At 30.8% G+C, this 21726-nt stretch overlaps 2 protein-coding genes across 8 annotated transcripts; one reads left to right on the top strand and one right to left on the bottom strand.

The window, feature by feature from the left end:
• The first annotated feature begins 6756 nt into the window (after positions 1-6756).
• Positions 6757-11965, top strand: SULTR3;4 (sulfate transporter 3;4). Its single transcript, XM_085747325.1, has 13 exons — positions 6757-7094; positions 7684-7732; positions 7820-8027; positions 8405-8576; positions 9212-9277; positions 9418-9531; positions 9674-9790; positions 10123-10249; positions 10330-10616; positions 10861-11051; positions 11155-11240; positions 11446-11522; positions 11618-11965. Exons 1-13 carry the CDS (start codon positions 6783-6785, stop codon positions 11759-11761), a joined length of 1950 nt encoding a protein of 649 aa, XP_085603451.1. The 5' UTR covers positions 6757-6782; the 3' UTR covers positions 11762-11965.
• A 1356-nt stretch (positions 11966-13321) lies between these two features.
• On the bottom strand, positions 13322-16137 carry LOC146951359 (FCS-Like Zinc finger 10-like). Of its 7 annotated transcripts, none has more exons than XM_085747329.1 (3): positions 15949-16137; positions 13853-14983; positions 13322-13767 (listed from the first exon to the last, which is right to left on the bottom strand). In XM_085747329.1, exons 2-3 carry the CDS (start codon positions 14908-14910, stop codon positions 13614-13616), a joined length of 1212 nt encoding a protein of 403 aa, XP_085603455.1. In that variant the 5' UTR covers positions 14911-14983; positions 15949-16137; the 3' UTR covers positions 13322-13613. The 7 variants fall into 7 exon arrangements, with proteins under 7 accessions (XP_085603455.1, XP_085603453.1, XP_085603457.1 ...); XM_085747327.1 differs by having other exon boundaries at positions 13853-14952; XM_085747331.1 differs by having other exon boundaries at positions 13322-13746; positions 13853-14952.
• Positions 16138-21726: the final 5589 nt, after the last annotated feature.

Below are 21726 nucleotides of genomic sequence, written 5' to 3'. Positions count from 1 at the left end.
TTTTAACCGCTTTTAAAATCAGAATCAGAAAACATTTTTGTGATTCTCTAATCATGTTAAACAATTATTTCACAGTTCAAGTTTTGCTGCAAGTGATTGATGACTAATGTAGTAATGTGTCATTCAAAGGGATTTCCAACTCGTTGAACTTAATTTTCTATCCTTCAAAAGACACACAATGTTTCTTTTAGTAGAAGCAACAAAATGTTTTTCAGCAAAAAAGATGTCTTATATTATAAAGACAAAACAAAAATGACATATATAGACATGTGTCCTTGCAAACTTGCAATGATATATATTGACATTTTCATTGCTTAAATTTATCTTACATGTAATAGCGAGAGTAAGCTGCGACAAGTCAGTTTTGCAAGATCTAAATTTATATCGTCAAAAAATTAAAGTTTGATTTGTAATTAATGACTTAATTTTTATGTCTGAGTTTAACCTTTCGAAAAACTAATATGATGTGTTAGCCTCTTTACAAGTCTAGTTCGTATCAACCTACTTAAATAAGCAATTTGTTCTAGCTACGTTTAGATAGAGCGGAGAACAAATATACCAATGAGATTAAATCCGTTTTTGATGGTTAACATGACATTTAAGAATTTAACTGTATATGACATTATATTTTAATTTTAGTTTATAATAATACATTTAAATATTTGAAAAATTAATATAGATTAATAAACTTAAAGTATTGGATTTTTTTTTACCAAATTTATAAGTTAATCCAACATAAAAAAAAAATCAATATAATAATAAACAATATTATTCATACTTACTTAAATAGACTGGTCTAATAGGCCTAAAAAGCTCCTTTTTTTTAAGGCTAAAATGCACTTTTGGCCCCCTAAGTTTGGCCCGGTAGCGATTTTGGCCCCCTATTAAAAAAAATCACTTTCCAGCCCCCTCAACTTTACCCCCTTTTGCAATTCAGAGGCCCCCTTTAATTTTGACGTGGCCAAAACCAAGGTGCCCAATAGGAGGATGCCACGTGGCATTTAATTAATTAAAAAAAAACAAAAAAGAATTAAAAAGGAATTTTGGTAATAAAAAAAAAAGAATTAAAAAGGAATTTCCACCCCACCTCATCGTTTCTCTCTTCCCTCCTTCTTCCTCTTCCTTTTCCTTTCTTTTCTTCTTCATCAACAACATCGCACCCCTCCTTCTCTCTTCACCAACCCAGAATATCTTCAATCATTTCCTTCTTCATCAAAAACAACCACAAACAAAACACATTGAATTGAATCAAACTCAAACTGATTCAAATCAAACCCATTTGAATCCCTTTTTTCTTCAATCCTTTTCTTCTTCGGCCCTCATATTAAAAAAAATGCTTCTGTTTATGCAAAGTTTGAAGGATTTGGAAGAAGAAGGTAACAAAGGGTTTGAATTTGAAGGTGCAAGTGGTGAAAAAAATCCCAATTAATTTTATGTTTTTCAAACCCATAACAATGGCAGGGGTGGAAGAAGAAAACAATGATGCGGAAGAAAGGAAAGGAAGAAGAAAAGAAAATTGTCATTGAACCCAGAACAAGCGGTGCGATGTTGTTGATGAAGAAGAAAAGAAAGGAAGAGGAAGAGGAAGAAGGAGTTTCCTTATCATAGCAATGGCAGTTTCCTTATCATCTCTCACATCTTCCCTCTCTTCACTCTCCTTCTCCTCCAACGTCTCTTCCAAACCAACCACTCTCTCTCTCCCCAGAACCTTCTCCCTCTCACGCTCTCCCAAATTCCATTCTCTCACTGTAACTGCAACAACACTCGCATTTTTTTATTGTTAATAAAAAAAATATCCACGTGGCATCCTTCTATTGGGCACCTTGGTTTTGACCAGGTCAAAATTAAAGGGGGCCTATAAATTGCAAAAGGGGGTAAAGTTAGGGGGCTGGAAAGTGATTTTTTTTAATAGGGGGCCAAAATCGCTACCGGGCCAAACTTAGGGGGCCAAAAGTGCATTTTAGCCTTTTTTTAATTGCATGTGGTTTGACATTTTTAGGCAATTATTTTAGGGTTAAATATGTTTTTGGCCCCTGCATTTTGCATGACTTTGAAGATAGTCCTTATAATTTTAGGGATTTTAAAAATATTTATTAAAATGTAAGGACTGTTTTTCAAAGTCACACAAAATGAAGGACCAAAAACATATTTAACCTTAAAATAATTGGGACCCATTAACTGTCACATCAGCATTCCGTTAGTGAATTAACAAAAGAGACTAATTTTGATAACGGAGATCAAATGTGAGGATTTTAAAAACATTTAATGAAATGTAGGGACTATTCTTCAAAGGGGCGCAAAATGTAAAGACTAAAAACATATTTAACCCTATAAATAATACCGCATAAGTATGTGATTCTTCAAAGTAATTTATTTGGATAAAAGTAAGATAATTTTTAAGTTAAAGTTCTACCACTTTGTGAAAAAAGTTTAAATTATACATTTTTTGACTTTGTTGTCAAATATGAAAATAATTTTAATGAATTTTGTTTCAAATTTGTTAAAAATAAAATAATTTTTTTTTAAGATCCAAATACCTTTGAAGGCATTTAAGGACAATCTCAATTTCAATATTATTTCTCTATTAAATTTTTCTGTTTTCTAATAGACTCGGGCATCGCACGGATTAAAAGTCTAGTTTCTCTTGATTCCATTAACTTGCTTCCAATGTTTATCTCCATAATAAATAAGGAAATATAACATTTAATTAGGGATGGCAGTTGGACCCAGGCCTGATGCGTACCCGCAAAAAATACTCACAACGGGTAGGGTAAAACCCCGCTTTCATGGGTTCAGACTTGGGTCTGGGTATTACCTGCAAATTTAAATAGGTATGGGTACGGGTAAGGTACTATACTACCCAGCCCCGCAATCCGCGTATATATTTATATAATATGATAAATAATTTATTATTTTTGGTGTATAATTAATTAATTTATTTAGTTATTTATGCCTAAGCCTAAACCTAAAAATTACTTAATACAATAACCAATCCCTCATACTGTTATACAATTTTTGAAGGATCTTTTTGATGTTTTTTATTTTGTTAAATACTACGATTCATACAATTTAATGAGTTGATTTGAAATTTTTTAAACCATAGTTTTATTTCAATTGTGATATTTTTATTGTCTTTTCATAGTTAAAGTGCGGGTAATGGGTTCGGGTATGGGCACTAAGGTACCCATAGCGTATGGGGAAGGGCACTAAAGTTGTTACCCACGAGGGTACGGGCTCGAATACGGGTATTTTTTTTACAGACGCGGGTATGGGGAGAGCAATGCAGTACCCTACCCATAGGGTACCCATTGCCTTCCCTACATTTAATACATTTGATAAAGGTCAGAGTTTGTATAAAAACGACTAAAGAAATATTTTTTTTCTTATCTCTCTGAACTTAACTCAGTTGATAAGGATATTGTATAATAACATATACATGTGAACTTAACTTAGAGGTTCGAACCTCGAACCACACTTATTATTCACGTTAAAATGGTGAATTTCTAACCATTAGATGTGAATTTCTAACATTAGGTTACCTGACCAAAAAATAAAATAAAATTGGTTCATAAAATCATTTAGACACAACCATCAAAGCATTTGTTTCTTACAATAAAAAAGGTTTTAGTTTTGTTACATTATGTATAATAAATGATCTGTATGACATTTTATATATTAAACCATCATTTAATAATCACTGGAGGTTTTTCTAGTAAGCATACATACAAAAAAAATAAAAATAATCACCGGGGTAGTTCTCGTGAATTTAATTCAGTTTGTAAGGGTGTCATATTATACTAGCGTTTAAACCGACACTCCGTATTCGTTTGTCCCTTCTTTTTATTGTACTTATGCGTATAAATTACGAACATTTTTTATGAAATATTGATTAAAATTAATTTTATTTTGATTAAAATTATAGGTATAGATAATAGATATTTTGCACTTTCATATTGTAACAAACTATACTTATCTTTTTCAATGATACCAACAATATAACAAATATAATATATTTTAAAAAAATATAACAAATATATTATAAATTCTTATCTTTTTGAATAACACCAACAAAATAACATTTTTATGGTCAAGTCTTTATACTCCACTATAAATTTATATTAATTATAATAACTAGCGAAAAGAAAGGCACTCACGTGCCTGTTTTTCCGCTCTTTTTATTATGATAACGTTTGAAAATTATGAACGGTGTTTTTTTTATAAGATTTTGATTTTGATTAAAACTAAAAAAATATAAATGTTTGTTGCTTTCAAGTTATAAAAAATCAAACTTACCATGATTATTTATTTCATCGACACCAACAATAATACAATATAACAAAAAAAATATAATCTGAATTCTTTTTTTAATGACACCAACAACAATTTTATTATAGAAAAAGTTGTTTAAGGGTATAACTGGAATGATGAAAAAGTAAGTATAAATATACTCATTTAGTTTGTTACATTTTTTAAACGATAAAAGAAAAAAAAAAGAAAAAATATATATTCATATCGTGTTTGTTACATTTGTTTTAATATTTAAATTTATTCTTATTCTTGTCAAAAAAAAATTTATTCTTATCTATTTGTTACACATGTTATTAGTATTGAAAATTAAGGGGTATTTTTGAAGAAAAAAAATCCAGCCCAAAAATACTGAAAAGGGTAGTTTTCTTTATACTCCCTCCGGTCCTAAATATAAGCAAATTTAACTTTTTAGGTTCATTCAATTAATGATGTATGTGGTTCATATTATGGACAACATACATCATTAATTGAATGAATCTAAAAAGTCAAATTTGCTTATATTTAGAACCGGAGGGAGTATATAAATATAGATGACTAATAACCAATAATTAATAAATACACTTCACCTAAAAAAAATACAATTAATAAATGCACTTAAGTAAAATTATTCAATTTTTTTGGTCAAGTAAAATTATTCAACTTATCAAGTCATTTAACCATAATTTGTTCTAAAAAAAAAAAGTCAAGAGCATGCATGTACATGCATTAAATTTGACATCCTAACTATGTTGAAATTGATCGATTTTGTTGACCAACAAAAATCTACAAGTATTCTCATAATATCGTATAGGGGTAAACATAACTCATATCAGTGGCAAAAAAAAATGTAAAAGACAAAAAAAACAACTAAAAAATGTCGAAGCCAGTTAATTGTCGTTCAGTACTTGTTTGTGAGCGGTCCTTAGATACTTTAAAGAGTAATTGTTATTGACACTCATACACACAACCAGGAATGTGAATAGGCCAAACCGGCCTATAGGGGCTACGACCTAGCCTATAATAGGTCAGTTCATGTCAGACTTTTTTCTTAACTAGAGAAGACCTGGACTTTTTTAGAAGTCTATTTAGCTTAAAAGCCCAGACCATAAATTATTAAAAACCCTCTTAAACTTAATAGACCGGACTACTAAAGTAAAATATAAATTTGTTAACCTTTTCCGTAAGTTAAGTTTATTAGTATACATTATTTTTTCACACATTTACGTGTATGATTATAAATTAGAATTGAAGTATGATATAATATATAGTCAAGTTCCTTAAAAACTCATGTTAAATATCAAAAGAGAGTTCAATCTAATTGGTTTGCTATTTTATTTAAATATGTTTTTGGTCCTTATAAATATACCAACTTTTCGTTTTGGTCCCTCTAAAATTTTCCTTCAACTTTTAGTCCCCAAAAGTTTTCCATCTTCACTTTTGGTCCCTATTTTAAAGTAAACTCATATGTACAATTTATATTTTTGAATAAAATTTTGCAGAAAAATTCATAATATTATACGAATCTCTCCCAAAAAAAATAGAATTTTTTAACAAATCATAAATTTAATATGAATTTTTATATTTGTGACAGTTAAAAATTCATATTAAATTTACGTTTTGTTAAAAAAAATTAACTTTTTTTTGGGAAATATTTTTACAATATTCCATACATTTCTGCACAATTTCATTAAAAAATAGTAAAATTAACTTAAAAATAGGGACCAATAGTAGTGATTGAAAATTTTATAGGAACTAAAAGTTAAGGAAAATTTTTAGAGGGACTAAAACAAAAAGTTGGTATATTTATAGGGACCAAAAACATATTTAACACTTAAACGTAAATCACACGACTTATATAAATATATTCATACGAAATAGGCTTTTAAATAGGCTAGCAAACTATATCAGACTTTCAGAAAGCTAAATTTTTACCGAAAAAACAAATTTATGACAAGCTGCAAATCAGGCTTAGGCCTTAAAAATTTTGACTGACCAAACTTAAACCTTATAAAATCTAGTTCGGTTTAGGCTATTCCCTTCCCTATACACAAGTGAGAGGTAGAGAAAAGCTTACTTGAACACAAGCATTTTTTTTTTTTGGTAGTGTCCAGGGTTCAAACCCCGGATCTTGCTTATATTATGCACTGTCTTTACCAACTTAGCTAAGCTCACGGGGACGAACACAAGCATTTAGACACATCATTTAGGCGCACACACACAAAAGTATATTTCATTTAATTATTCAAAAAGAAATCTTATTTAATTATTTTCTCTCTATATATTTTTTCAATTATGTATGTGTGCTCAATTAAGTATTTTCCCATATTGGAAAATGAAAAGGTTAGTAGAGGGAGAAACAACAAAAGAACATTTTGTTATGACAAAATACCCCTAGGAAATATTAAATAACCAAGACTAAACATGCCCCTCCCTCTTCTATAAAATGGTTTACATAAGAGAATACAAACCGTGAGAAACAGAACAAAATACATACAATGGGTATGAACTGCAACAGAGTAGAACACTTTGAAGAAACAACAATGAAAATTCAAACAGAAATTCCAATTCATCAAGTTCGTTTACCACCAGAGAGAACATCATTCAACAAACTCAAACACAGACTCTCTGAAATCTTCTTCCCTGATGATCCTTTACACCGTTTCAAAAACCAACCATCTTTCACAAAGTTTCTTCTTACCCTTCAATTCTTGTTCCCCATTTTTCAATGGGGTTCTCAGTATACTCTCACCCTTCTTCGTTCTGATGTCATTTCTGGTCTCACCATTGCCAGCCTCGCCATTCCTCAGGTATAAAACACACTAACTTCTTACATGTCTCTCATACTTCATATTGAAGACGTGTCTGGTGCCTGACACTTGAGACATACGACTATATTCAATTATTTCATTTTGTGAAATTAAGACGTATCTAATGTCCGACAAAACACGTGGTTACACTCAATTATTTTAATTTATGAAATTACCATTGATGTTAGTGTCGTGTTTGGTGCCGGTGTTAGTCTTGCATAGTGTCGCACTTATTTTTTCATGTCATTATACACATATGTTTGTATTTCATCATAAAGATTGAAGACGTGTCTAGTATCTGACACCGAGAAATGCGCGACTATATTCAATTATCTCATTTTCTAAAATTAAAGCGTGTTCGGTGTCCGGTGTCTATCGGTGAGACATGTGATGACATTCAATAATTTCATTTTCTGAAATTATTACCGTCGTGTCTGTCAGGTGTTTGTGTTAGTGTTTCATAGTGTCTCAGTTTTTTGTTATTTTTTTTTATATATATCATCATGCATACTTATATTTATATAATATATTTATGTTTCACTTTTGCCTTTTTTTTTTGGACTGAATTTTGTCTCTTGATATATTGCAGGGAATTAGCTATGCAAAGCTTGCAAACTTGCCTCCTATTATTGGACTGTGTGGGTATTTAATTTATTTCTAGTTTCATGATTTCTGGCATTGAGTAATTGTTATTAATTATGATGGAACATTTGAATATGACACAGATTCAAGTTTTGTGCCACCATTGATATATGCTCTGCTTGGAAGTTCAAGACATGTTGGTGTTGGACCAGTTTCAATTGCATCTTTGGTTATGGGATCAATGTTGAGTGAAACTGTTTCTTTCACTCAAAATCCTACTCTTTATCTTCAATTGGCTTTCACTGCCACCTTTGTTGCTGGTTTATTCCAAGCATCTCTTGGTATACTAAGGTATTCAATTAAACAAAATCATTCATCTTCTGATTTTTATTTTTATTTTACTCTTGCATGTGAAATTAATTAGTTAAAAATTAGCATAGTAAGATTGGTAAAAAAGTCACATAAGTACGGTCTGACATATGGTAAAAGATTGCATGAACATTTGATAACTTATGACTCTCCGCATGTGTTTGTGATTTCACTACTAGACTCTTCTGAAAAAAGAAAAAAAAAATCAAAAACTTGTTACAAGTACTTTATTTAATAATAAGACAATTCTAGTCAACTTGAAATTTGAGAATTTATTTATGGTTATTTATTGAAGGACATTTTATTAGTTCCCTATGTTTTGTGAATGATGAAATAATCTTTTGAATTTGTGTATGCAGGTTAGGCTTTGTAATTGATTTCCTATCAAAAGCAACACTGGTCGGTTTCATGGCCGGTGCTGCTATCATTGTGTCACTACAGCAATTGAAAGGGTTACTTGGAATTGTGCACTTTACTAACAAGATGCAAATTATTCCTGTATTGGTCTCTGTTTACAAGCAAAAGGATGAGGTACAGAACACTACCATGTAGTTTAGCACTTTAAGAATGCTTGGAAATTGGAAACAAATTTTTGCATATTGTTTTTTAGTCATTTTCTAAAATTAAATTTATATTTTTTTTTGTATATTAAGTAATTTGAACTTTTATTAATAAAATAAATTATTTATTGTCTCGTAAATTCAATTCAAATGGTAAAAAGCTACATAGATATTTGATATGCCTGAACGCCAATTCGAATCCATAATATTCTTCATTTCTCATTGTTGTGTGTGGAAGTTTCACATGTATGTTCTTTAGAACTAAATAAAAAAAAATACTTACAAATGTATGACACAATGTAATTTGATGTACAAATTATTTATTTATTTTTGTAACTAATAGTAACAAACATTAAAATTGATTTCTAAATTAAGTAATTTCTATTTTTCTCTTACGATTCCCACCACAATCTTTTCATAGGAATATATAGATAGATTATCATTGCCCTTGCACCCCATGATTGCTAAGTGAAGGATGGCTATTTTTTTCATATATGCTTTCTTTCATGAAGAGAGTATAATGGGCCACTTTTAAATATTGTGATGCTAGTGCAAGTGTAAATACTTGTGAAGTTGACTAAAGTTCTTTTACAACTATTTTTGCAGTGGTCATGGCAAACTATTGTTATGGGATTTGGCTTTTTGGCATTCCTACTCACAACAAGACACATTGTAAATTTCTCTATCTTGCATTATTTAAAACATAAAACTATATCTTATATAGTATAATATATCAGTCTAATGTTATTTGACTTTGATTTGGCTATTCATTTATTTTTCAAGTTCTAATTATTCTTGAAAATTTGCAACAGAGTTTGAGGAAACCAAAACTATTCTGGGCTTCAGCAGCTGCTCCTTTAACATCAGTCATTCTTTCAACCATCTTAGTCTTCCTTCTCAGAAATAAGGCTCATCACATTTCAGTTGTAAGAATTTTACTTACTTCATCATTACTATTTTGAGTGTATGACAAGCAGTATCAATTTAATAATATAAAAAAATTGAAATATTGGTCAAATTAATCAAAAGTAGTAATAACTGATTGATTCTCTGTGTATTCTTCGGCAGATTGGGCACTTGGCAAAAGGCGTTAATCCGCCATCAGTGAACCTGTTATACTTCAATGGTCCTTACTTGGCTCTTGCTATCAAAACAGGCATTGTCACAGGAATCCTATCTCTCACAGTATGCAGAACCAAAACTTGTTACACTTTTCTGTCACATACTACATGTTACATACATAAATATAGGACACAACTTAGGTGTTGTTCTATAGGTACTACTTGTTCTGTTCACCGGTTATAATTTATCACGCGGTTATAATTTTTCAATTAAGTTTAAATTTAAATGATTTGGTTTATCTTATTTGATACACAATGTATACAGTGTATTGTGATTAGAGAACAATAAAAACAGCACACAGAGATGCATCTAGATTTTGTACTTAAATATGCCACATGATGCTGTTTTACTTAACTGTGACTTACTCTATTCAACAAAATTTGCCTATGTTTCAGGAAGGAATTGCAGTAGGTAGAACATTTGCAGCACTTAAAAATTACCAAGTGGATGGTAACAAAGAAATGATGGCCATTGGTATTATGAACATAGCTGGCTCTTGTACTTCATGCTATGTCACAACAGGTAACAACTCTTCTTTTATTTATCCACATGACTTAGTTATCTAAGAAGCATCAATTTTGAGAAAGTCTACATTCTTGCAGGATCCTTTTCTCGGTCGGCTGTTAACTACAATGCTGGAGCACAGACTGCGGTTTCTAATATAATCATGGCTTCAGCTGTTCTAGTGACCCTTTTGTTTCTCATGCCTCTCTTCTACTATACACCAAATGTAGTCTTGGCAACCATCATTATTGCTGCTGTGATTGGACTAATAGATTATCAAGCGGCATATAAACTGTGGAAGGTTGACAAACTTGATTTCTTGGCCTGCATGTGCTCCTTTTTTGGTGTTCTGTTCCTTTCTGTACCTTTAGGCCTCAGTATTGCGGTAAGCTGAAAATTTGTTTATCTTGCAAATCCAAATGTATTAGTTTACTGACTATGATGCTCCAACAGTGTAAAACATTTTATACAGTCATCCAATCAGGTTTTATTGTAGCATTTGATTGAATGATTATATAAAAAGGTTTACACTGTCAGTGTATAGTCCCTAAACTTAAAATATATTGCATGATAATGCTATGGCATGTGGATACATTATTAATATCAATTTACTTGGCCAAAATCTTCAGGTTGCTATATCAGTCTTCAAGATCCTACTTCATGTCTCCAGACCAAACACTTTGGTTTTAGGAAACATACCTGGAACACAGATATTCCATAACATAAACCAATACAAAGAAGCTTTAAGAGTTCCTTCATTTCTCATTTTGGCTGTTGAGTCTCCAATCTATTTCGCTAATTCGACTTACCTTCGAGAGAGGTTAGAGAAGGAAATTTCTAGAATTCTTTAAGTTGTTAAGTTCAGTATATATGTCTTTGATTGAATCCATGATTCATATGATTAAGAGCTTCTCCTGCTGCAGGATACTAAGATGGGTTCGAGAAGAGGAAGAGCGTATAAAAGAATATAACGGAACTTCATTGCAGTGCATAATTTTAGACATGACAGGTACTAATTTCATTAGACTTACAACATTGGTTAGAGTTTAGCAATCATGCACTGTCTGTGTACCTTTTTTTTTGACACAGATGTTCAACCGTATCTCATGTAGTATTATTTGCTAAGATATGTGCATAAATATCTATTTTGTGATATGTGATTAATGTATGTGGACAACTTTCTTACACTATTATGCAATATTTTTCTTTTTCAGCTGTCACAGCAATAGACACAAGTGGGCTTGAAACTTTAGGTGAACTTAGAAAGATGCTAGAAAAGAGATCACTTCAGGTACAGACACTAATTGATATATTGATTTCAGAAGGCCTAAAAAATCTACCATTATTCACTTTCTAACTTCTACATTTTATAATTTGCTACTGCAGCTTGTGCTGGTAAATCCTGTTGGAAATGTGATGGAAAAGTTACATATGTCGAAAATTTTGGATACCTTTGGATTTAAAGGACTCTATCTCACAGTGGGAGAAGCTGTTGCTGACATTTCAAAATCTGAGAAAGCTCAACCTTGATTTTCCATCAATGGTGTTCTAGGACATGTGAGAGATCTTAGAAGAACTATAAAAGTTTTTTGCGGGAAATGCTCGTTTAAGGGAAATATCTTTATATTTTCTGCTGCTTAAGCAATTTTGTACCATTTTATTAGAGGGCAAGAGTTCCCAAGAGATACATGTTTTGGTATCAATGATGAAAGTATTATAAGTAATTTGGTACCAGTTCCTTGTTTGCAATTGCACATATTAATATTAACTGTAAACAAAATACAACATTACTATATATGATATTAACTTGAAACAAAATAATTTACAAACCAAATGAACAAAATATCCCTATATAAACGAAATAAAGAATAAGTCCCTCACCCCTGAACTTGAACTTCCAAAATATTGATGTCCTTGTAATAACGAGTACAAAACACCCTTATTCTTCACCTTGACTAATTCTGCACATTCTATAACTTGATCAACATATCAAAAATATGCACTTAGCAGTAACCCTGTTATGAAAGATGTAATGCTGCGTTATGGCTAGTTGAGTGAGAGAGATCTCATTAGTTTCACTGAGTCTACAAATGAATTAATTACATTAAGTGCATGTTTGGATGAACGGTGAAATTAACAAAATCATGGTGATTTTGAAAAATGTTACACTCGATAGTTTTACAAAATCATGGCGGCTCTCAATCTCATCCAACTCGTGCATTAAGGAACACCTCTCAATAACAGAGTCGGTCTTTTACCGGTTTTTGGTTTTCACTCGTAGCAGCTCTGTGAAAATGGACCCTAAATTTATGTTCATCTAGAAGGGAAGTACAGTCTGATCACAGATTATTTCACCTTCTTGCCAATTTATCACTTACTTCTCACACAACATTTTCCTCTTACGTGCAACGAGGTTACGAGAATGAATGGTTAATGATGTGGCTGCATATATTCATCAATGTCAAAGGTATTTAACCAACAATTATTGTATGCATCTTTGTTTCACGAGCTTCCATGTGATGATGATGATGAAGAAGAAAGTCCAATCTATTTTGATTTTACAATACTTGATACAATCCAACAGTATCAGATAAAATAGATGACGATTTTATCGATTTTATCCTTAAGCCATGAACACAAGGATGCCATAAATGTCATCTCATAGGATAAATGGCTTATGTAACTTCAATTTGATTTCATTGCAAGGTCTCTTCTCTTGAGACAATTAGGCCCATTAACTTTAAGCACTTCATAAGAACTGAGAGAACATTACACAGTTAAAGTTTGATAGTTATTGGGCAATTTGATAGCTCTTCACAACAAATTTATCATTCCAAACTCAGCATTTGACCAAACCAATAATATTCAAACTATACAACAAGCAACAACAACCAAACCTCATCTCATTATGCGGAGCAGCAACATGAATAAAACAAAATGACTCAAATGACGTCATAATGTTTTTATCATATATGATCTTATCTCTAATCCAACCATTGACACATGGTGATGTTCAAACTGTACAGTGTGCAAATATGCAATATGATTGGGTTTAGAGTAGCAAAAATGGAATATAAATAAAGGTAGAATAAAAAAACAATGATAGACTATAAAATATGAACGAGAGAGGGCCCGGTGGCCTCTTTCAACTCATCCATTAAACATTACAATTCGCATAACTGTTCTGAGTTATCATAATGGAGAAAACAATCCCTTTCCTAGCTACAAAACCATAAAACTTGGTTCTTGACAACTAACACATAGCATACTTTGCACAGCAATAACCCAAAGGCCAAAGCAAAAACAAATTCACATAGGTAATTGTCTGCAAATAAAATTGTCTACACCTTTTACCTTCACAACAATTTCATGCTAAAGCATGTTATTTGGACACTGGCAGACCCATGAGGAAGATATCATCATGGTAACTTGAGTTAGGAGAGCTCTTTGCTGAGTTAGTGCAAGTTTTCTCCATTTCCTCTTCTGCCAAAATTTCCTCCGATCGACGATTAAAACTGCAAAAAGCTTTCTCGTCACTACAAGATATATACAACAAATTACAACTAACATTTGTGGCTTAACTGAAACTCATAATAGAAAAGTGAGATGTTTAAGACAAACCTATAAGCGTGAGCACCTTTCCCCTCCTCGTCAAATTTCTTATTACATGTGTAACAAAAGCTCATAACGCTGTCAAAACGACGAGGTGATGATTCTTCTGAAAATATGGGAACTTGAGAAGATATGAAAGCCGGTTCTTCTTTCTTGCTGAACTCAGTAAAGTCATTGTTGTGACATTCCAAAATGCAGTCACCAAATATATGTGTTCGTTTCGGGTTTGGACCATGAGAAATTATACAAGTATAATCCTCCGAAAGCTCTATCTCTTTTGCAGAGAGTGAGCCTACATATCCATTGCTGAAATCAATGGATACTGGGAGTGAACTTGATATAATTTTTAAAGAATCGTCTACTTGTGAGCTTGTGTTCGTAACTGGAGGCAAACTCAATGATGAAGATGTAACTTCTACAAACAAATCATTGGTTCCCAAATTAGAGCTTTGGTTTGAGTTGATTAATGAAGAAGGCCTAGAGGAATCAGGCGAAGACGCTGCAGAACTTATAAGACCTTTAGATTCTTGATTGACATCATCATCAAAGCTTTCGACTTCTGATTTGGGACTTTTGGTTTTGGAAGGAAGTGTGGGGCTTTTGGTTTCAGAAGGAAGTGAAATGACATAGTTTTTGGGCAAGGAATTGGTTTTCAAAAAAGGTGCAAGAGATTCATGGTTGTTCTTTGAGAATTGAAGTATGTGATTCTTCACTTGTGATCCGAAAATTATATTTTCCCTTGGAAATTTACCAAGGATCTCGTTATTAGGTTTGGTTTCATTAACAAGAGAAGTTATGATACCAAGGCCTACTTTACTTCCATCTAACGGCTTCTTATGCCCGGTTTGGAATGAAGGTCTAGAAGACTTAGCGCTAAAAACATTGCTAAGATTTGAGAAGAGTCTGTAATCGAGAGGAGAAGTAGGGCTCCAAGCGGATTCAGAATCTGGTAAGTTTTTCACACCAGCTCCCACCCTAGAACCAGAGGTGTGAAAAATTGAGGACCTTATTTGTCTTGCGCTTACTGTGTCAGAAGGTAAAGAGAGATTGGAAGAAGAATCAGCCATGAGATCAAAATTCTTCCGAGACTGATCCTTAATACATCATTCCTGTTAAAAGAGTGAAATCAGTGTTTCTTTGCTGCATCAAATTCAGAAAACTAATGAAAAGAGCATTTGTTAATTCACAGTTAACATAAATGATGATTAAAGTTCACAACAAGCAAAAATTGAAAAATACCTTACACAAAAGGTTATCTTCCTCGCAATTGGCATGGATTAGCAGTAGGAATTATTATAATTTAACAAATGATTAAATGCTTCTTTCGCAACTCAGTTATATATAAGAAAAATACAAGAATCTAAATTTCCACTTTATGTGTTCAAATTACAAAGGCAAATCTCATAAGAACTTCAGCAACTGATCAAATAAAACATTGTTCCAAAGACAATACTACAACAGCAACAACCAAACTTTATCGGCTACATGGATCAAATTACGCAATTTGTTCCAAAGACAAAAAGCTACAAAATCAACTTAGAAAATATGATTTATAAAACAAAGATCTGTCAAGTTAAGGACTAAAAAAACCAACAAAGTGAAATCAAACCAATCCTTAATTTTATATATATTCAACTGGGTCATTAAAATTTTCAAGCTGATCAGAATCAATGATTGGACTTAAAAAAATAGAAGAAATTGAAAAATGCAACTTCTACAAGAATACCAGAATCAAATACCTCCTTTACAATTAGAAAAAATAAAATAATTTTTTTTATTTAATTAACATAGTATTCATCAACAGTGAAATCAGCAAGTCAGAACTTTATAATCTGATCATCATCCAAAACAATCTGATTGAACAATCTAACAAAATCATCAAAAGGGTCTCTGATTATTACTTCTACAAAGAAAAAAAATATATTTTTTTTTCATGAAAATTAAAACTACAACACATTCTTTAAGATGAACTATGAAAACAATCACACACATTTGAAGAAACAAAGTAGAAATAAAAAATCCAAAAATTCATCAAATTGATTTCAGAACTAAAGGAAAACAAAAAAAAGCAGAGAAATTTAGTGTAAATAAGTAAATTTATTTACCTACTTTTTTCAATCAGAGAGAAACCCAAATGCAGAATTGTTGCAGTGATGATTCATGAGTAGCAAATAGCAGAACTTCATTGTTGGTTTAATCAGAAGAATATTTGCATCATCATCATCGTCATCTTCTTCTTCATCTTGCATGCATCGAAGTCAGAGACAGACAGTGAACCTCTTAGTCTGAGAAGTACTTCTTCTCTCTCTCTCTCTCTCTCTCTCTCCTCTTTTTCTGTCTTTCTCATCTCTCTTTCATGATTGAGTTCTTCAAATACGTATAATAATACTGTACAATGTATATACATCGTATTTTGTCTAGTATTCATAATTCTTTTTAAACAAACCGACAAACATCGTATAAAACTCACGCACACAACTATGATATCTGGATGACATCATGACAATGTTTAAATCTAACTATATCAACATTATTAGTTGATCGAGGCCTTGCAAACCGAATTGAGAGATTCTCAATTCGAACTAAGTCCAACTTAACAATTTTTATGGTTTTTTTTTTTGTAGTGGTCAGGGTTTGACTAGACCGTGCATATTTTATCATTGTCCAACCAACTGAACTAAGTTCACGAGTACTAACAATTTTTATGTTTGTTTGTTGAGTCAGGACTTATGAACATATAATTTATTATTGATGTTTATTATGACTACATCTTTTTGGACAAATACTATGTTTATTAAACAATTGATACTTTTTTAAAGAGATAATTATAAATGGGGTTTGCTAGGATACACCCACTAGTTTTTATTAAGGTGTGTTTTAGCAAAGATATAACTAAAAAGTTGTTAAATACACCTTAAGGTGAATGTTGCTAAAACACACCTTCTAAAAAATAAGTGGGTGTATGTTAGCAACTCCTATAGGCATTTGCTAGGATACACCTACTTATTTTTTAGAAGGTGTGTTTTAGCAAGTTATAACTAAAAAGTAGTTAAATACACCTTAAGGTGTAGCTTGCTAAAACACTCCCACATAAAAACTAGTGGGTGTGTTCTAGCAAATCCCATTATAAATTATGTACTTTTTTTAAGTTGCCATTTTATAGTTACTTCGAAGAGAAAATTAATAAATTTTGTTATTTATATGGAATTATCTGTTTTTTAGTATATATTTTAAATGATTTATTATTTTATTTTATATATTTTTATTTTTGCAACAAATATTTAAAAGTATAAATTGAGAAAACAATACAATTAAAAATACATTGAATTTTTTTTTTTTTGGTTCCAAAGATACATTGAATTTGGAAATCGACAAACGAATAAGAGTGAAAAAATTCTACAAAAGTGACAGGTAAAAAAGAGTTGGTAGAGTAATATTATCTCTTATCCTAATGCATGAACTTAATTTATAACAAATAAATCAACTTTCATGAATCAAATTTTCACTAACATATAGGATCGGTGTAATGTGTAATCTCCTTCATAAAAATAATAAACTCGTTATTTTTTTAAGCAAATTTTTTTTTAATTAATCTAGTGATTATTTGATATTCACATTTTTAAGATGAATAAGTATGGAGTTCGGAATTTGTACTCTGACCCCTGCATGCATAATACAATGTCCCTACTAGTTGATTTTTTTTTTTAAGAAATTAAATTTAACAATCCAAATTGACACCGATGAGGATCGAACATGAGACCTTAAGGAGGAGTACCCTCTTAAATTTCAAACTTATACCACCAAACCAATACAATCTCCCTACTAATTGACTTATGTTCACGGAGACGACAAAAACTTGTTCATCTTAATATATAAATTTTTTAAAAAAAACTAGTCAATAAAATATTATGCTTTTTTAAAAAGTGTATGAAAGATCATAAGTGATTTATTTTAATAATGATTTGTAATAATGTTGGATAGAAAAGTTCAACCATATGCAATGAATTATAGCCGTACAAGTTTTTTAAAAGAAAATAATAAACATGACAGGTTTAATATTAAACTAAATGAAAAAATAACCTTTTCTTTTTTTTTGAAAGATAACCTTTTCTTTTTGTTTTGGTTTGTGAGTATAATTGGGATGTCGTATTTTTCATTTATTCATTTTAATAGATGAATTTTTAGCCGATAAACAACTTAAAAAATATCAATATAACAATTTTGTAAATGAATTGAATTTGGTTTGGATAAGTTCTTTCATAGTTCAGAATTTGAGGGAAGAGAGTCAGCACAAAACAAAAAGGACAAAGGAAAAAGGTGACCAACGTCCACAACGTCCACAACTTCACATTTTTGTGTGGGTCCTATTAATAATGGACCCTAAACTACTTCAGCTTTAACTTGTTCTTAACAAAAACCATTTTTATGAACGAAAATAAATGGATCTAGAGTTTAGATATTATTACCATTTTTATATAAAATGTAAGATCTCTTTTTATATCTTGAGTCATCTTCTGATCCTAATAAATATCGGAGGCAGACTCATTTAAGAGAAATTAACCAAAAAATAATAATTATAGTAATAAAACCTAAATTATCAAGATTATGTTAAAAACTTTTGCAATAGAATTCTTGTGAAAAATCTCACAAAAATACACAAAACACAAAGTTATGCGAAATCTTTGATAAAACAAATTACCGTATGTCAAAAATGAAACCCGTATTGCTTTTTCGGTTGTCAAAAAACTAAATTATTTATATATTTTTAAATTGACCCAATCTAAATGGTGTGAAGACAGACATAAAAAAATATTTAGATAAGATTGCAAGACTCTCTTATAATTTAGTCAAGATTCCGAATTCGAATCTAACATTAGACAAACAATAACGTCAAAAAATTTAGGAAGAGTTTGTAGATACCCGATTTACATTGGAAAATAAATTGTGTGAAGGATTTTGTTCCTTGCATTACCTCGAGAAAGCAAACCAATAACCAAGTTACATGACAAAATTATAATTGGACATTGCACTACTTATGCAACAACCAATCTAAGACACATGTCCAAACTTTTTCAAAAAGAGGACAATAATAAAATAAATATTGTAAATTTTCAACTCCTTCAAAATTACAAACATAATTAAAATTACCTAAAATTGCTCAATATCACATAATGTAAACCTTCAAATTAGTTTATTAGTTTATAAGACAATTTCAAATAGGTATGAGATTATGAATATTTCTAAAAAAAAAAAAATCGACTCTATTAAATTGTCAAATTGATTGTCTAAATTTAACCACTTACTATTAATTTGGTCTTTATATTTTTTTAAATAGTCAAACTAATCTAGCAAAATTGGCACTGAAATTAGGTCCTTGTATTTTAACAACTTACTATCAATTTGGTCTATATCTTTAACCACTTACTATCAATTTAGTCTCTATACCATATTTTGATAATGTAATTTGAACAAAAGTTGACGGAGTCAAGAACCTTTTGAAATATATATAATTTATAGACCTATTTAAAAGTGTGTTCCAATAATGTGAGGGATTATTTGTTGGTTTACTCATTTTTTATGTGTTTGGGTATCCTACTAGTAGTCTAGTACTACAACTACAAGAGATTAGAGCTTAAAATCCTTTAAGAGTTAACTAAAGTTTGCAAGACTGCTTGAACTCCTAATAATTCATTTCATTCTTTAAGTTTACAATAATTTTTTATTTGAATTTATGCATTACAGATGCACGTCGTGAATTGTACTTTAAGCAGTGGCTATGAGTTGAACATGAATTTAAGCATTACAAATACAAATGTTACTGAATTGTACTTTGTAAAATAATAGTAAATTGACTATTATCTAAGTTGATTAAGGCCAATATCTGTTTATTCGATATTATATTAAGATAATATTATTATTATTGTTATTTAAAATTCGGTATTCGATCTAAGGACCGATTAATCTGAGAGGATTAATCCAACCACCTACTTGGCGCCCCGTTTAAATCTAGAACAAAATTTTGTATGAATTTGCCCACCAAAATTGACATCAAAAGGAATCGAACATGAGATATTAAGAAAAACACACTTCAAGGTCTCAAACCAACTACTAGATCAACCTAAATATCAGGTTGTTAAGATCATATGATGCATACATCCTCTTTTATCATCAATATTAACTATGATTAGAAGAAAGGTCTAAATATAGTTTTCAACTAGTTAGAAGATACTATTTACAAAAAAAAAAAAAAATGAGGATAGATGCATCATATCATATATCATACATGATACATACCGCAAACACACTTAGAAGAACTCAAAACTTCAATCTTGGTGGAAGGAAATAAGAGAAAATGGTCACGGTGACAAGAAATATGAGCCATGGTGGCCAAAGCCAAAGATACAGACACTTGAAGAGTTGATTGAAGCATGAATTATTATTATATAGATTTCTTCAATTCTCCATGTTGTTGTCAACTTTAGACGGTATCTGTATTAAGGGAGGTGAGGTTTAATTAAAGAGGAAATTGCGTATATGAATTGTTGTCTAATTTTCTTTTGAGGAGATGGAAGTATTGTCTGATTAAAACTCTATAATATGATTTAAATTTTTTTAATAATTGAATATCATCTACCAAAAGTTTCAACAAAATAAAACTTACAAATTTGGAGCAATAAAATTACATTTTTTAAAAGGAAGATATAAAATTACATTAAAAGTAAAAAAATATAAATAAGTAGTTTTCTTTTAATTTGAAAATAATACATTGAAAGTTGTATCTTTTTTAGTTATTAGAGTTTGATTTTGTTCAAAATAAGAAAAAAAGCTTTTGCGATTATATTTAAGGATGAAAAAAAAAGTACTTGGATAAAATCTAGCATGAGTAGGTTGGTAGCTTAATGGATACTCTCGTAGATAAAATTAACAGAGATTTCAACTATTTGTTAATGGATAGTTGAAAGTAACAATGTTCATACATATCAATCTTCTGCAAATTAAACAACCTGTTTTAGAGTGTAAAGTGTGCAATATTGATCGTTATTTACTAAATTAAACGTACATATTATAGGCACATTATTTTTTTTTTAACAAGGCAAATGATATATATAAACACAACGAAAGTGACCCTCCTCCGCACAAGGTGTGCTAAGGAAGGTCGCTTAGGGTGCGTTTCTTTGAGGGTTGTAAAACTTATTCCTGGGAATAGGAGGTTGGAAACAATTATACCCATGTTTGTTATAAAGGAAAAAATATACATTCCCAGGAAAAAATGATACCCAAGAATACTTTTTTCCCATGAAGACAGTGCTTTTATTCCCGAGTGATTAGCATGGGAAACTTCATTCCCGTCGGTTATTTTGTGCAAAATAATGTGTTAACCCCACTAATCCACTAACCCCGTACCTTAACTGCCGTAACATTTTCTTTTTCTTCTTTTACATGTACTTATTATTATTTTTTTTATACATATTATATTAATTAATTAGGAAAATCAACATCCATTTGTACACACGATGAAACATAATTTTTATAAATATTTAAAATAATTATAATTGATAAAAATTTTAAAAAGATTATTCCCAGGAACTAAAATTGTTATCCAAACACTTTTCTTAAACATTCCTTGGAAAAGGATTCCCATCATTATATTCCTAGGAAAGTTAATCCTGGGAATAAATTATGTAACCCATAAACAAACACACCCTTAGGGTTTGTACAAAGACATCAAAGCCAAAAACAGAGGAGAGCTGCTGCAAAACACGAAAGCAATTACAAGTAAATATCCGTGCAAAATAAAGGATGTCGCGACCACTCATGGTAAGTGTAGGCGAAGTTTATCATTGTAGCCGTGAGCCATGTAAAAGAGAGCAATTTGACTTTAT

This window comes from Medicago sativa, chromosome 2 (assembly GCF_051527215.1).
Source record: "Medicago sativa cultivar Bolivia chromosome 2, Bolivia_mono, whole genome shotgun sequence".
NCBI lineage: Eukaryota > Viridiplantae > Streptophyta > Magnoliopsida > Fabales > Fabaceae > Medicago > Medicago sativa.
The sequence above is the reverse complement of the archived record's forward strand: the minus strand, read 5'-3'. Positions and strand labels throughout refer to the sequence as shown.

What these genes read in the sequence shown, in the direction of transcription:
- LOC146951359 (XM_085747329.1), bottom strand. Translation starts at nt 14,910, where the DNA reads ATGGCTGATTCTTCTTCCAATCTCTCTTTACCTTCTGACACAGTAAGC. An exon ending in AAAGGTGCTCACGCTTATAG is followed by an intron (nt 13,768 to 13,852) that starts GTTTGTCTTAAA and finishes TATATCTTGTAG; the next exon opens with TGACGAGAAAGCTTTTTGCA.